We start from the raw sequence: 14,616 nt of genomic DNA, 5'->3' as shown, positions 1-14,616 counted from the left end.
GAATGGGCCGGCCACGCCCTCACCTCCACCCCCTTGCCTGTCACGGGTTGAGGGGTGGGACCCGGATTTGAGTCGTCTGGAGGTAATCGGGTGTGTGGCCGGTGGCGGTGAGTGGGACTTCAGCCTTGCTCCTCTCCATTTCTCCTCTCATTTGTTCCCCTTCTACACCTGCGGGGTGTTCCATCCCAACCCCTCTTCTCCGGGAGCCATGGCCAGTTTGAAACAGCGCTTTCAGAGTTTTCTGGAGGAGAAAAATGTTATCACTCATTTCTTGGCAAAGCTGGAGAAGAAGACGGGGGTCCCGAAGTATTACTTGGCTACAGGTGAGTCAGTCCCCCCCGCCTCCCCCCACCTCAAATCCCCGTCTCCCGTTTTACTCTGACTCTAGGCCACCCTAATCCGGAGGTCTCCCCTTTAATAAATGCCCTCCGCTGTAATTCCCCTCCCCGGTAAATCCCCTGGGTCTTAAAACCAGAACTGCTTTCTTAGAACCGGTTGGAGAAAGTCGGGGGAGGCGGTGGGGGAGTGAAAGAGCCTCGGAGCCCCATCCTGCCCCGCTGCAAAGCTGGCGGGCGTTGGTGTAACCGGGCCCCTGCCCTTTGACCTAGCTCTGGACTTTGTGAGAGGCCACCCACTCCCTCCCTACTCCCTCCCTTCCTTCCCCCAGTCCTTCACCTGCTGAATTTCACTGGAGAGTGTATGTGTGGCTGCTGATCTCTGCCTTTCTCCTGTGAAATCGAGATCCATGGGCAGATTGGATGCTTTAAATTCTGGTTCTTCCAGTTGCAAGTGGCGGGGTGCCGGGTTGTGGGGAGATGTAGGGAATGAAGTCTCAGGCCCCAGGAAAGTTAGCTTGTTCAATGGCCCTGGGTGGTCTGGGAAGTTCAAATTGAAGATTTAGCCTTGAGTGGGGTTTGGTGTGTGTATGTTGGGGGGCGGAAGGGGGAGGTGTGCTGTGGATGCTAAAGTTGACTGTTTGAATTTGGGGGCCCAACCTTGGGGCTGCTTGTATTGATAGTGTATAGGTCTTCTCTCCTAATGGCCCTTTCTAAGGCTGGATGAGGCTGTTCTGCCATTTGGGCTAGTCGCTTCTCTGTGCCTCAGTTAACTCATCTGTAAAATTGAGGGTCAATACTTATTCAGTGCTTAGTACAGTGCCTCAGCACTTAGTAGAGTGCCTGGCACATAGTAAGCACTTAAATAGCATAATAATGATCATTATTATTCCTCCTCCTTAGACTGTGAGCCCTTTGTGAGACAGGGACTGTGTCTGACCTGATTAGCTTATATCTATCCAGTGATCAGAACAGGACTTGTCACAAATTAAGAGCTTAACAAATAGAACAATTATTGGAGTTCTAGGAACTGCAGTCAGCCTGGCCTCCCTCTTCCTCCCCTAAACCTCCCTCTTCCCCATTGCCCCAGGTCCTTCAAGGTAAATTCTAGAATTGGGCTGGGGCAGGTTAATAGTAGCATTAATGGTATTTGAGTACTTCCTAAATGTGGTGCTACTGTCCTCCGAGCCCAATTCTAGAATTTACCTTGAAGGACCTGGGGCAGTGGGAAGTTTAACAGAAGCCCAAGACACATTCCCTGCCCACAAAGAGTTTACACTCTAATGGGGAAGGGAATGTTCAGGAGAATTCACAAGTGCTGGGAAGCCATAAATACTTAAGTCCAAGGGGTAGCTGAGAAAATCATGAGATTTTAGGAGAACTTGGAATGTAGGGAGGGTTGAGATCTGATGGATTTCTGGAAAAGGGAGCTCCAGGTCCTGGGGATGATGTGAACAAAGGGTTGGTGGGCAAGACAAGGGTGGGTTACAGCCAGGAGGTGGGTTTAGGAGGAATGAAGAACATGAACAGGGGAATAGCAGCTGAGGACAGCAGATAAGAAACTTGGTGAGAACTAGTAGAGAGGCTTGAAGCCAACTGAAGGAGTGCTGGTAGTAATAATAATAATGATGATGATATTTAAGCACTTACGAGGTGTCAAGCACTGTTCTAAGCACTGGGGTAGATACAAGCTAATCAGGTTGGACACTGTCCACGTCCCACATAGGGATCACAGTCTTAATCCCCATTTTACAGATGAGGTAACTGAGGCCCAGAGAAGTGAAGTGACTTGCCTGAGGTCACACAGCAGACAAGTAGCGGAGCTAGGATTAGAACCCAGGTCCTTCCGACTCCCAGGCTTGCGCTCTATCCACTATGTCATGCTGCTTCCCTGGTAATCAATCAGGGGTATATATTGAGTGGGGACCGTGTGCAGAGCTCTATATGTGTTAAGGACAATACCATAAGGTTGGTAGGCAAGATCCCTGCCCAGAAGGAGTTTACAGTCTAGATCAATCATATTTGACTGCTTGCTATGTGTAGAGCACTGTACTAAGCGCTTAGGAGAATACAATATAGCAGAATTAGCAGTCATGTTTCCTGCCCATAACAAGCTTACAGTCTAGAAATTGGCTACTTACCTAGCAGGGTGTTCAAAACTACCATTTCACCTTCTGTTTCCTCCCTATGGGGGGAAACCAATGCCATTGATGATGATAAATCCACACAGTGAAATGGGAAGGACCTGGAGTGTGCATGTGTATGCTGTCTCACATTTGGGGTTGAAGTTCTCTCTAAGGTCAAAGCTCAGTAGTTCAGTTCACTGGGGACAGGGAATGTGTCTACCAACTCTGTTTATATTGTACTCTCCCAAGTGCTTAGTACAGTGCTCTGCACACAGTAAACACGCAAATAATAATGTATTTGTTAAGCGCTTACTACGTGCAGAGCACCGTTCTAAGCGCTGGGGTAGATACAGGGGAGTGAGGTTGTCCCACGTGAGGCTCACAGTCTTCACCCCCATTTTACAGATGAGGGAACTGGGGCCCAGAGAAGTGAAGTGACTTGCCCACAGTCACACAGCTGACAAGGGGCAGAGTCGACATTCGAACCCATGACCTCTGACTCCCAAGCCCGGTCTCTTTCCCCCGAGCCACGCTGCTTCTCTGATACGATTGATTGGTTGATTCTTCCCTCAACACTAAATGGGAGAGAAAGAAGGAGTGACTGAGAGCAGTGGTGAACGGCTCTTGCACCTGCCTTAGGCCACGTGTAAATTGAGGAGGTTGGTTTCTTTTAAAATTCAGAGTCTTGCTTAGGGAAATAACCCCCTTTTCGGAGAGGTGGAGGAGAGACCTGAGAAACCATTTTCAAAGGGCTGAGGAAGGAGTCAGGAAGCCTTTGGGCATACAATCCAACACAGGTCGGAAATACCCAGCCCTGAAGATACCTATTGCCCTCTCTACCCATGGTATATAGCAACTGATGGTGATGCCATTGAATCGACTCTGGAGGGAGGGAGGGAGGGGGCTACCCATATCCTTTTGCAAGTCTGGGCTAGTCTCAGAACCCTGCTTGGACTTACCTGCCCTGCCTTTCCCCCCTCCCCCCATTCCTCCCCAATCCTGTGCCAGAGAATTTCTGCAGGTGCCCCCTAAGGCTGGAATCTGGATATTTACCCAACCCGCTGGCCAGGGAAAGGGTTACCAGGCAGGAGGCAGGATCACATGATTCAGTTCTAACCTTGGGCTACTTAGTAGAGAGGGAGCTGCTGCCAGCTTGGCTCTTAAATAAATCTCCCTTCCAGGCAAGGCGGGGGTGGGGGTGGGGGGTGGCAGGAAAGAGAGATGAGCTGCACCCTTTCTCCTCTCCCTCGCCCCCCGATCCCCACAAAGACCGTGGTGCTCTTCTGGCGACAGAGGTGCTGCCAGTCTTCAGCTCCTGCCCTGACCTCTTGGCACTTCAGTGCTACCCTCCACCCCCCTGGGTTTTCTGGGAGCAGCCTATAGATAAGATAGTCTGAGCCTTCTCCCAGCCTTCCCTTCTCCACTCATTCATTTAACTGTATTATTGAGCACTTATTGTGTGCACAGCAGTGTACTAAGCAGTGTACTAAGCGCTTGGGAAAGTAGAATACAGCAATGAAGAGAGAGAAGCAACGTGGCTCAGTGGAAAGAGCACGGGCTTTGGAGTCAGAGGTCATGAGTTCGAATCCCAGCTCTGCCACTTGTCAGCTGTGTGACTGTGGGCGTCACTTAACTTCTCTGTGCCTCAATTACCTCATCAGTAAAATGGGGATTAAGACTGTGAGCCCCACGTGGGACATCCTGATTCCCCTGTGTCTACCCCAGCGCTTAGAACAGTGCTCGGCACATAGTAAGCACTTAACAAATATCAACATTATTATTATTATTACAATCCCTGCCCACAATGAGCTCACAGCCTAGAGGGGGTAGACAGACATCAATATAAATAAATAAAATTAAAGATATATAGACCTACTAGGCAAATAGCTCTGTAGTAGGAGGGGGGCAGGAAATCCATCCTTGTACTCTCTACTGAGCAGGCTGGGCTGGGAAGCAGGACTTCTTGAAGTGCAAACCCTGTATTATCCAGGGAGAGTGCCTGCCTTTACGCTGGGCTCTCTGCCTGTAAAGTACCCGCCGCCCCCCCCCCCCCCCATCCCTCCACCAGTTCCTTTCAGGAGAGTCCAGGGTTCTGTTCTTCCACCCCCAACACTCCATAGGGCCTGCACATTGTCCCTCCTCCCAGGTAGGTGAGTGAGGTTAGGTCTTAAAGTGTTCAGATAAGGGGGTTTAAGGAAGTGAGTTAGAATTACTGCTTCCCTTCCCAGCCTCCTCATCCTGGACTTGTTCAAATCAAGCTGGCTGCCTGTTCAGACAATTAGGTCTCAAAAAATGATATTTTGTGGAGGGGGAGAATTTGGAGGGAAAGAGAGAGAGTTATTGGTAATAGTAAGAATAATTGTGATATTTGTTAAACACTAGATAACCACCAAGCTCTGGGGTAGATACAATAAAGTCAGATCGAGTAGTCTCTGTCCCACACGGGGCTTACCATTTAAGGGGGGGAGAGAGCAGATATTGAAATTCCCATTTTAAAGAGGAGGAAACAGGTGTAGAAAAGTTAAGTGACTTGTCCAAGGTCACACAGTAGACAAGTGGCAGAGCTGGGATTAGAACCCTAGTCTCCTGGCTCCTAGTCCTGTGCTCTTTCCACTGGACCATGCTGTTTCTGGTTCAGAGCTGTCTGGGAGGGCTGGGTTCTGCAGTCTGGACAGTTGTGGGGCCAGTAAGGGATGAGTATGAGGAGGTGCCTGGCCTTGGTGTTCTGTTCCTGAACCCTCTCCTTCACCCCATCTTCCCACCCGGCCTCCACTCTCACACCCACAACCACCCTCACCCTTGGTGCAGTACAGACAGATGACAAGAGAACAGCTCTGGGTTGTGTGTCGGCAGGGGGTGCGGTGGTTGGGGGCTAGGGGGAGCAGAGGGGGAGAGGCTTAAAGCCTGGGACTCTGAGCAAGTCACGCATCACCTCCTCTTGTCCTGTGGCTTGCTGAGTCTAGGAGTTCTGTCCCCAGGGTCAGCTATAATAGCCACCCCCCCCTTCACTACAGAAACTTGAAAAAAAAACCCCACCCCACCACCCAGGAGTTTATGAATCCCTTTTGACAGTATGATTTTTAGGAATCCTTGCTGTCAAGAAGCTCAGGACTCCACCATTGACCTGTGTTGTTGGTCCCACTGTGAAACATGGGGACAAGTTCACCTACACATATACACCCCCTCCCCCAACCCCGGCCACGTTTTCCCCTTTGTTCAATATGGGGAGTTTCATCCCTCACCTCAACCCCCTGGGACCAGTGAGACAGTGCTCTGCACATAGTAAGTGCTCAATAAATACTATTGAATGAATGGGAGAGCATTGGGGCTCTTGAGAGGAAAAGAGTTTGGGGACTGTCAGCTCTGAGGAACCTCTTCCCATTCCTTGTCTCTACTGCTTTCTAACCCTAATCCACACTCCCCAGGTTCCATCGCCTTTGTAGGTCTGTATCTCACATTCGGCTATGGCGCCTCTCTCCTCTGCAACCTCATCGGCTTTGTATACCCTGCCTATGCTTCGTGAGTATCTCCCCTCACCCCTACCTTCTCCCTCCTGAACTCCTGACTAAGAAGCAGGGGGAGTTTTCTTGGGGGGCCTGACCAGGCCTCTAGGCCAATTCTCAACTGATAGAAAAGCAGAGAGCTTTTTGGATTTGTGGGTGGGGGGGATGCTTCCTCTGAGAGCAGTGCCCAGACCCCAGCAAGGGATCCCTCCAGGCTCCCAAAAGGAGCTGAGTGGCCAAATTCCCCCCACCCCCACCATCCCCCTCCACACCCCCCCATCCATACAGTGTCAAAGCCATCGAGAGCTCCAACAAGGAAGACGATACCACGTGGCTGACTTACTGGGTGGTGTATGGGGTGTTCAGCGTGGCCGAATTCTTCTCCGACCTCTTTCTCTTCTGGTTCCCCTTCTACTACGTGGGGAAGGTAACTGGGGGCCCTGCAGGGTCTGGTGGAGACAACCTGGGGACGGGGGAGCTCACGGGTCTAGGTGCTCGTCCCCGTGATGGCTCCCAATCCTGCTGAGTCATCTGGTGCTAGTCATTCAATCCCTCTGTGTCACTCTACCCCACTTGCCCAGTGGGAAGACCCTCTACCTCCCTGGGGGACAAATTGACCAGAAAAAGCAGAGGAGCATCTGGCCGAAGGCCACTGGACAATGGGTTGGGGTGGTGAGATGTCATCTGGGGCTCTGTCACCCAGGGTTGTGTGGCTTGGGCCAGGAAGGTCGGGAGGGTGACCCTTCCCCATTCCCCTCAGACCCTGTTCACAAGGGAGTAGCCCTCAATCCATCCCTCTGTCTGTGCTTATTCCTCCACTGCGACTAACTCCATCCGTTCATCCAACCTCCCCAACTCTCCAATCCCACAGTGTGCCTTCCTGATCTGGTGTATGGCTCCCGTGGCATGGAATGGCTCCCAGTTTCTCTACCATCGGGTTGTCCGCCCTCTCTTCCTCAAGCACCATGTGGCCGTGGACAGGGTAGCCAGTGACTTGAGCGGCCGGGCCATTGATGCTGCATCCACAGTTACCCGGGAAGGTGAGAGTTTGACCCGCCCTATCTTCCCTTGTCTTCTTCCCCTCCTCCCCCACCCGTCTCCATCTCCACTTGGCTGTCTCATTCTGACTGTTCCTATCTGTCTCTCTCCTCTGCCTTCTCTGGGCCAGTCCTCCAGACCCTGGCCCTCAGCCGATCACTTCTGACTTCCCCGGGGGCTCCCCAGCTACCCCCAGACCAGTCTGTATGTAACACATCTCTGCCGGTGCTCAGAGGGGTGGGGAGGGAACACGGCTATGGTGGTTGTGGGGTGGGAGAGGCACGGGCATGGGAGTCTCATGTTAGCACGATCCAGGTTCAGCTGGATCAGCTCTTCCAGTGGATGCCCCTTGAGGCTAGTCGGTGGGCGGGGACCCGAGACCAGGATCTCTCGGGTTGGTGGAGGAAGGGAAAGTTTATTAATGGATCCAGGGCAGGCGGAAAAAATATATCTTCTTCATGGTGGGTCGAGTCTTTCTTCCCCCTCTCTCTTAGGTTTTCCCTTCTAAGGGTGGTAGTGGTGGTGATGAATCAGTGGGGGGAAATATTTCTCTGTACTTTCCTTTGGGGGTAGGGAGAGAGAAATCCTGAAGGGTGGCTAAATCCTCCAGAGCTGACACAGGGGTCAGGGTGCCCCTAATGCTCCAGCTTCTCTTATAAGTAGATTAGCCAGAAACCCTGGAGTTCAGGCTGACCTTGAAGAAAGTGTCTGTCCTTCTCCTAGCCACCCCTACCATGGCTCACCCATCCTGCCTGATGCAGGATCTGTGGGGCACTTGGAGCTGCAGTCTGGCCTGCCAGTGTCCGGTAAGGTACGACTCTGATGCGAGGCCCCTCCTTTTGCTTCCCTACAGCCTCCACGTTGAGCCACCGGCTGCAGAAGATCAAATGAGCCTTGTCCCTGCGATCCAAGACTTGTGGCCCCCGACCCTGCTGGATCTCTCCGAGCCCGGAGGCTTAAACCAATCTCGTCGCTGCTGCTGCTGCATGTCCCCTCCTTTCCCCTCTTTTGTCCTCTCCATCATTCCTTTTCACCCATCCTCTCCATGTTCTTAAAGAAAAGTTCCCTAAGCACCCCTGAGCCCAGCCCTCCTGGGATTACAGGGGGAGAGGAGAAGAAAATGAGGGTCTTCTCTCTCTCTAGTTACTGTCAAGGAGACTAGATTCCTTGGAGAGGGGGAAGAGAGAAGCTGCTGCTGCTGCTGCTCTGATGAAGAGGGCTTGAACACCTGCTGAGCCATCCATCACCTTTTCTTCTTCCTCCTCTCCAAGGCCCATAAAAAATTCCTATGTGCTCATCTCCCCCTCCCTGCCCCCCAAGAAGTGTTCCAACTCGGTGGCTGTTCAGGGCGGGGTGACCCCTGCCCACCTTGCATATGGAAGTTTCCTTCTTCCTTCAGCCCTGAGGAAGGGCTGACCTTGTTGCCACAGCAGCCAATCTGGGGCTCTGAGCCGTTGCATTCCCCAGTACCTGCCCCATCACTGTCATCTGTCCCTCTCCCTCAACTGCCCCAGTCTTCCCCCTCCCACTGGCCTCTTCCATGCCTCTACTACCTTGGACTCAGGCCCCCAGGAAACATCTAGCTCACAGGACCCAGCAGTGAGTGAGATGGCTGTTTGATTTAGGAATCCCAGCTAGGCCTGATTTATATATATATGTTAATGTTCTGGAATGTGCAGGGGGAATGGCTGAATAAACTTAAACTGGGGCAGAATCTGTGAATCATAGTTCTGTCATGGCAGAGCTACATCGGTCCGTTCTCCTCCTTCCACCCTCCCCTCCTGCCAAACCACCTTTCAGGATGAATTCCCCACCTCCCAGCTCTGCACAGCTCACAGCAACCCTTGACACATCAGAGTCCTAAATTCCCGATGGCCCTGACTAGGTGCGTCTGGCCAGGAGCCAGCGAGCACATGGTGCAAACCTTGGGCACAGATGCTGACATCAACACAGCAATCCCATGGACAAATCTGCTGGCGAGGAAACCAAGTCTGGACTTGTCCTGGGCTTGGCATATGGGCTGAGGAAAACAAAGACTGCAGTGCGTGGGTTGGGGCTATGATAGAAGGTATGTTAGCAGGGTCCCAACTGGCTGGCCTAGTTCCATCTCTCATGTAGCCTTTGACATTCGGTAGCATCCACTTACCCCATCTTCCTACGTCCTCCCCAATCCACTTCTAGGAAGAGCAAGTCCTGGGCCCAGATACTGCTAGGGCAAGGAAACAGATAAGTTCTCTTCTCGCCTTTCTACTAATAATAATGGTATTATTTATTATTATTATTATTATGCTTATTTTGCCAAATACTGAGGTGGATAGATGATAATTAGTTTGGCCATGGTCCCTATCCCATATGAGGCATGGACTTCATATCACTTAATGTCCCAAATGAAGCAAAGTGGCTAGTGGAAAGAGCGGGCTTGAGAGTTAGTGATTGTGGGTTCTAATCCTAGCTCTGCCACTCATCTGCTTGTTAAGCCACTTAACTTCTCTGGGCCTCAGTTACCTCATCTGTAAAATGGGAATTAAGACTGTGAGGCCCACATAGGACAATCTGCTTACCTTGTATCTACCCCAGCACTTAGAACAGTGCTTGGCACATAGTAAGTGCTTAACAAATACCGTAATTATTATTATTATGAGGCATTCAATTTTATCTATTCTTGTAAATATTTTTGTCTCCCAATCAGTGGTATTTATTGAGCACCTACTAGGTGCAGAGTATTAAGTACTTGGGAGAGTATGGTACAACAGAATTGGATGACATGATACCTGCCCTCAAGGAGATTGCAATTTAGTTGGGGAGGCAGACAAAATAGGGGAAACAACAAAGTATAAGGATATGCACAAAAGTACAGAGTAGAAGCTTCTAATGGGCAGGGAATCTATCACATCTTTATTCTGTTCTTCCTAAACACGTAGTACAGTGTACTGCCACAAAGAAGCACTCGATAAATGCTAAGAGGGAGAGAACAGTTGCTTCATCACCATTTTACAGATGAGGAAATAGACACAGAAATGAAGCAGGATGGCCTCATGGCAAGAGCACGGGCTTGGGAGTCAGAGGATGTAGGTTCTAATCCCAGTGCTGCCACTTGTCTGCTGTGTGACCTTGGGCAAATCACTTCACTTCTCTGTGTCTGTTACCTCATCTGTAAAATGGGGATTAAGACTGGGAGCCCCATGTAAGACAGGGACTGTGTCCAACCTGATTGCCTTGTGCTTAGAACAGTGCTTAGCACATAGTAAGCACTTATATATCATAATTAGTTCATTATTATTGCCCAAGGTCACACAGCAGGGAAGGGGCAGAGCTGAGACTAGAACCCAGGTCTCTTGACTTCTGGCCCCTGTGCTTTTTCATTAGGCCGCACTCCTGCATCAGTTCCCCAGCCTGAGCTGAGCCCAATGGACTAGGGCTAGGGATGGAGGAAGGAGCAGAAATGGCCCTTCCTCTTGAGGGGCTGGTAGTCTGATGGAGGAGATGAAGATGATAAAAACTGGGAGGATGGAAGAAGAAAGAGGAAAGAACGAAGTATCGCTGCATTCTAAGCATCAATACCAAGAAAAATGCCAATGCGAGTTGGGTGGAATTAAACTGGGAGGGCTTCCCAGAGGAAGTGGCTTTTAAATAAGCTTGTAGAAGAGGATCAAGCCCCATTCCTGTAGGAATACTGTCTTTTTTTCTGATCACCTAGTGACTTAAGGCTTGGCTTCCTCTCTGCTCGAACTATTGCAGCCTTGGCTCCAGCTCGCTCCTTCAAACTTCCAAGTGCAAGCCACCAGCCTCTGGAGTGGCAGCTGAAAGCTCCATTCCCCCTCTCTTTTTCATCAGTTGGGTCCCAAGACCCAGGTGGCTAACAGAAGGGTTAAGGAAAGAATGGATGTGGGCCTGCCATTGTCTATTCTTTCTGAACCCAGTACTTACTCCCTCAGCCAATTCTCCAGGCTCTCCGGACCTAATTATCCAGTGTTTTGGGGGTCCCAAGATCCTTGCTTTCCCTCCTGCTGCACCTTTCTGATGAGCAGCTCCTCGAAAGGAGGGTGGGGGTGGAGAAGGGTAAAACTCAGTGTAAGATTCATTTTTTTTTTCCCAGTTATCTGTGGATTCTGGTTATTTGTGCTTTCTAGTCCTCACACACATGGATAATGAAATTGACTGTACTTTTGCAGAGGCCAAGTAAGTCCAGGGAATAGAATGGCTAAAGGTCACACGGGCCTAAACTGAAAACGAAAGTCCACATTATGTGCCACAGGCACTAGATCCTTAGAAGCCGTGCCTGGCAGTGCTTCCGTGCTGGGGGTGAAGCCGCCATTCCCGCCCCTGTGACCTTCTGAGCCGAAATCCCGACCTCGCTCCCCATGGGGCTCTGACGGTACTCCAGAGATTCTGAGCGGGACTTGAGAGACCTCAGATTGGGCCTCTCTCACCTGTTTTATCTGCACAGCTTCCCTGCCACTCCCTTATCAGCCCTGTCCAGCTGCCCCCTGCTCCCTCCACCTCACCTTCCTCTCACAATGACAAGGTAGACATCATTCAGTCAATCGCATTTGTTGAAAGTTTACCGTGTGCGGAGGCACTGGGTGAAGTGCTTGGGAGAGGACTTAGCAGAAAGTTGGTAGACACGTTCTCTGCCCACAGCAGGCTTACAGTCAAGAGGGGGAGGCAGGCATTAATATAAATAAATTAGAAATATGTATATAAGTGCTGTGGGGCTGAGGGAGGGGTGAATAAAGAGTACAAATCCAAGTTCAAGGGTGACACAGTAAGGAGTGGGAGAAGAGGAAATGAGGGCTTCACTGGAGAAGGCCTCCTGGAGGAGATATACCTTCAATAAGGCTTTGAAGGTGGGGAGAGTGATCATCTTTCGGATATGAAGAGGAAGACAGGCTAAAGGCAGGCCTTATGTCATATACCTACAGCTGAAGGAGTCAAATCTTCCCTGACCAATGTCACCTGTCCTCTCTCTCCCACTCTTTTTTCTTGAATTAGGAATCCTTTGAGAGCTGTTTTTTCCCAGCTCTGAATATTGTTCTGCACTATTAATGAATACCATTACTCAGAGAAGCAGCGTGGCTTAGTGGAAAGAGCACGGGCTTGGGAGTCAGAGGTCGTGGGTTCTAATCCCGGATCCGCCACTTGTCTGCCTGCCACTTGTGTCCCAAGGTGACCCTGGGGTACCGACCATCTCAAGGCCAGCAGGCGGAACTTGGAAGTGAGGATGGGACACCGCCCCCACACCTGAAACTGCCAGATTGACAGCCCAAGCTGGGAATACAGAAGGTGCCCCTCGCCCCCGTGCCAAACAAATTAGGAAGGGAGGAGAGGGGGAGGGCAGAGATTGGATAAACTGAGGTCGGAAGCTGGAATGGCCTAAGGGCACAGATGATAAATACCTGCCGCCTCTAACCTTCTGTGCAGAGGAACTGGACTTGCAGCAGCCGGCTGCAGGTCGCCTCTGTCCAGAGCGTGAGAAGGCCGCTCTGCCTGCACCGAGTGAGGAGCCGTGGGATGGGTGAGTGTCCCGTCCTGCTGAGCGCTCGTGGGGTTGGAAGTCAGACGCTTCACCATGGGTATGTAACGTTTAAATGGATTTGATGTCTAAGTGGGTGCCTCCCCAGTGGGATGTGAATATGGTGGGAGCTAGCCACCTCACCAAGTGCGAGTAGCACATAAGTAGATTTGATGGCTAAGTGGGTGCCTCCCGAGTGGGACATGAATATGGTGGGAGCTAGCCGCCTCACCAAGTGCGAGTAACCATAAGCAGGTAATGCATAACTGGGTTTAATGCATAAGTGTAGGTAACTCATAAGTGTATGTAACTCATAAGTGTATGTAACTCATTAGTGTTTAACGCATAAGTGTATTTAATGCAAAGGTGGATTCCTCCTGGGTGGGGCGAGCACATGGTGGGAGCCAGCCGCCTCACCATGTTGTGAGTAAATCATAAGTGGGTTCAGGTGTCCAGCCACGTGCAAGTAACATACCAGTGTATTCCTCCCGTTAGGGAAGCTTTAACACCATATTTCTCCCAAAAGGGAAGGCCAATTTGTCGCATCTAAATAATTAATTAATTCAATTTGCCCCACGGAATAAATTCTATACAAAACTCAGGTTTTCCATCCCCGGCCTCTCCCTCTCTCTCTCTCGCCGCACCGATTCCAAAAGAACCTATCCCTGGCGACAGGTAACAGCAAGTCACTTAACTTCTCTGTGCCTCAGTTACCTCATCTGTAAAAATGGGGATTAAAAAATGCGAGCCCCACGTGGGACAATCTGATTACCCTGTATCTACCCCAGCATTTAGAACAGTGCTCAGCACATAATAAGCGCTTAATAAATACCATAATTATTATTATTATTATTACTACTATTATCTGCATCACTCTCTTGTTCTAGATCACTGGACTTCTCACACTTACACTGTGAGTCCTGTGTACCTACCCTAGTGTTTAGTATTGTGCTCGGCACATAGTAAATGTTTAACAAATACCACAATTATGATTATTATTACTCCTCCCCCTGAAGACTCCATCCCCAACTCCACTTTAAGCTCCTGGAAATGTGCGTTCTCCTCCTTTAGTACAATGAGGAGGACTTTGGAAGGGGCTTCATGATAGTATTTATTGAACACCTACTGTGCTTGAACATTGGTCTCACACATCTTTTCAACTTTCCGCCCCCCAACCCACCAAGGAACACCACTGGAAACCCCCACCCCCATCCAACTGCGCTATCCTGAGGCTTCTCTCCCAAATGCCCTGCATGAGAGGGTGCCGGAGGGCCTCAAATCCCAGCAACAAATTTGAGAATGTTGGGAAATCTGTGACGCTAGTAAATACTGGAGATAGCCTCTACTCCTCTAGGCCCAGAACCCTACTACCCTTTTGTATTTTATCATTTTCCTTGTGTTTTATGTTGCTTCTGTGTTCATATTGTTTCATTTTTCCTGTTTTTTAATGGTATTTGTTAAATGCTTACTTTGTGCCAAGCACTGTTCTAAGCGCTGGCGTAATTGTCATTAATCAGGTCCGTCACAGTCCCTGTCCCACAGGGGAGACCGTCTTTAAGATAAATTACAGTAGGGGAAGCAAAGGAGTATAAGGATATGGACATAAGTACTGTAGGGGAGGGGATGGGGAGCAGGAGAGTGACTAAGTACTTAGGGGTTGGGATTAAGTGAATGGATGAGGCAGTAAAGAGGGAAAATATGGTGGGAAGATGAGAGGTTAGTCAGTGAAGCCTTCCTGGAGGAGGTGTGCTTTTAGTAAAGCTTTTAAGTTGGGGAGAGTAGTGGTCTGCCAAGTTATGAAGGGGGAGGGAGTTCCAGGCAGGAGGCAGGGTGGGTGGGAGCAAGGGGTCGACAGTAGGTGAAGTGAAAGCAAAGGACAGTAAGTAGGTTGGTATTAGAGCAGTGAGGTGTGGTCATGGGTTCTAATTCCGCCTTCGCCGCTTGTCAGCTGGGTGACTTTGGGCAAGTCACTTCACTTCTCTGGGCCTCAGTTCCCTCATCTAGAAAATGGGCATGAAGACTGTGAGCCCCACGTGGAACCAGCTGATGACCTTGTATCGCCCCCAGGTCTTAGAACAGTGCTCTGCACATAGTAAGCGCTT

The 14,616-nt window shown here is 50.3% G+C and overlaps 1 protein-coding gene across 1 annotated transcript; it reads left to right on the top strand.

Annotated features, from left to right (window-relative positions):
• The first annotated feature begins 50 nt into the window (after positions 1 to 50).
• On the top strand, positions 51 to 8,724 carry REEP6 (receptor accessory protein 6). Its single transcript, XM_029051757.2, has 5 exons — positions 51 to 323; positions 5,887 to 5,980; positions 6,253 to 6,391; positions 6,836 to 7,004; positions 7,856 to 8,724. Exons 1-5 carry the CDS (start codon positions 209 to 211, stop codon positions 7,891 to 7,893), a joined length of 555 nt encoding a protein of 184 aa, XP_028907590.1. The 5' UTR covers positions 51 to 208; the 3' UTR covers positions 7,894 to 8,724.
• Positions 8,725 to 14,616: the final 5,892 nt, after the last annotated feature.

Source organism: Ornithorhynchus anatinus, chromosome X1 (genome assembly GCF_004115215.2).
Source record: "Ornithorhynchus anatinus isolate Pmale09 chromosome X1, mOrnAna1.pri.v4, whole genome shotgun sequence".
Lineage (NCBI taxonomy): Eukaryota > Metazoa > Chordata > Mammalia > Monotremata > Ornithorhynchidae > Ornithorhynchus > Ornithorhynchus anatinus.
The sequence above is the reverse complement of the archived record's forward strand: the minus strand, read 5'-3'. Positions and strand labels throughout refer to the sequence as shown.

Excerpts from the sequence above, each read along its gene's own strand:
- REEP6 (XM_029051757.2), top strand. The coding sequence starts at position 209 with ATGGCCAGTTTGAAACAGCGCTTTCAGAGTTTTCTGGAGGAGAAAAAT. Across the intron at positions 5,981-6,252 it reads GTATACCCTGCCTATGCTTC|TGTCAAAGCCATCGAGAGCT; the intron begins GTGAGTATCTCC and ends CCATCCATACAG. Across the intron at positions 7,005-7,855 it reads ATCCACAGTTACCCGGGAAG|CCTCCACGTTGAGCCACCGG; the intron begins GTGAGAGTTTGA and ends GCTTCCCTACAG.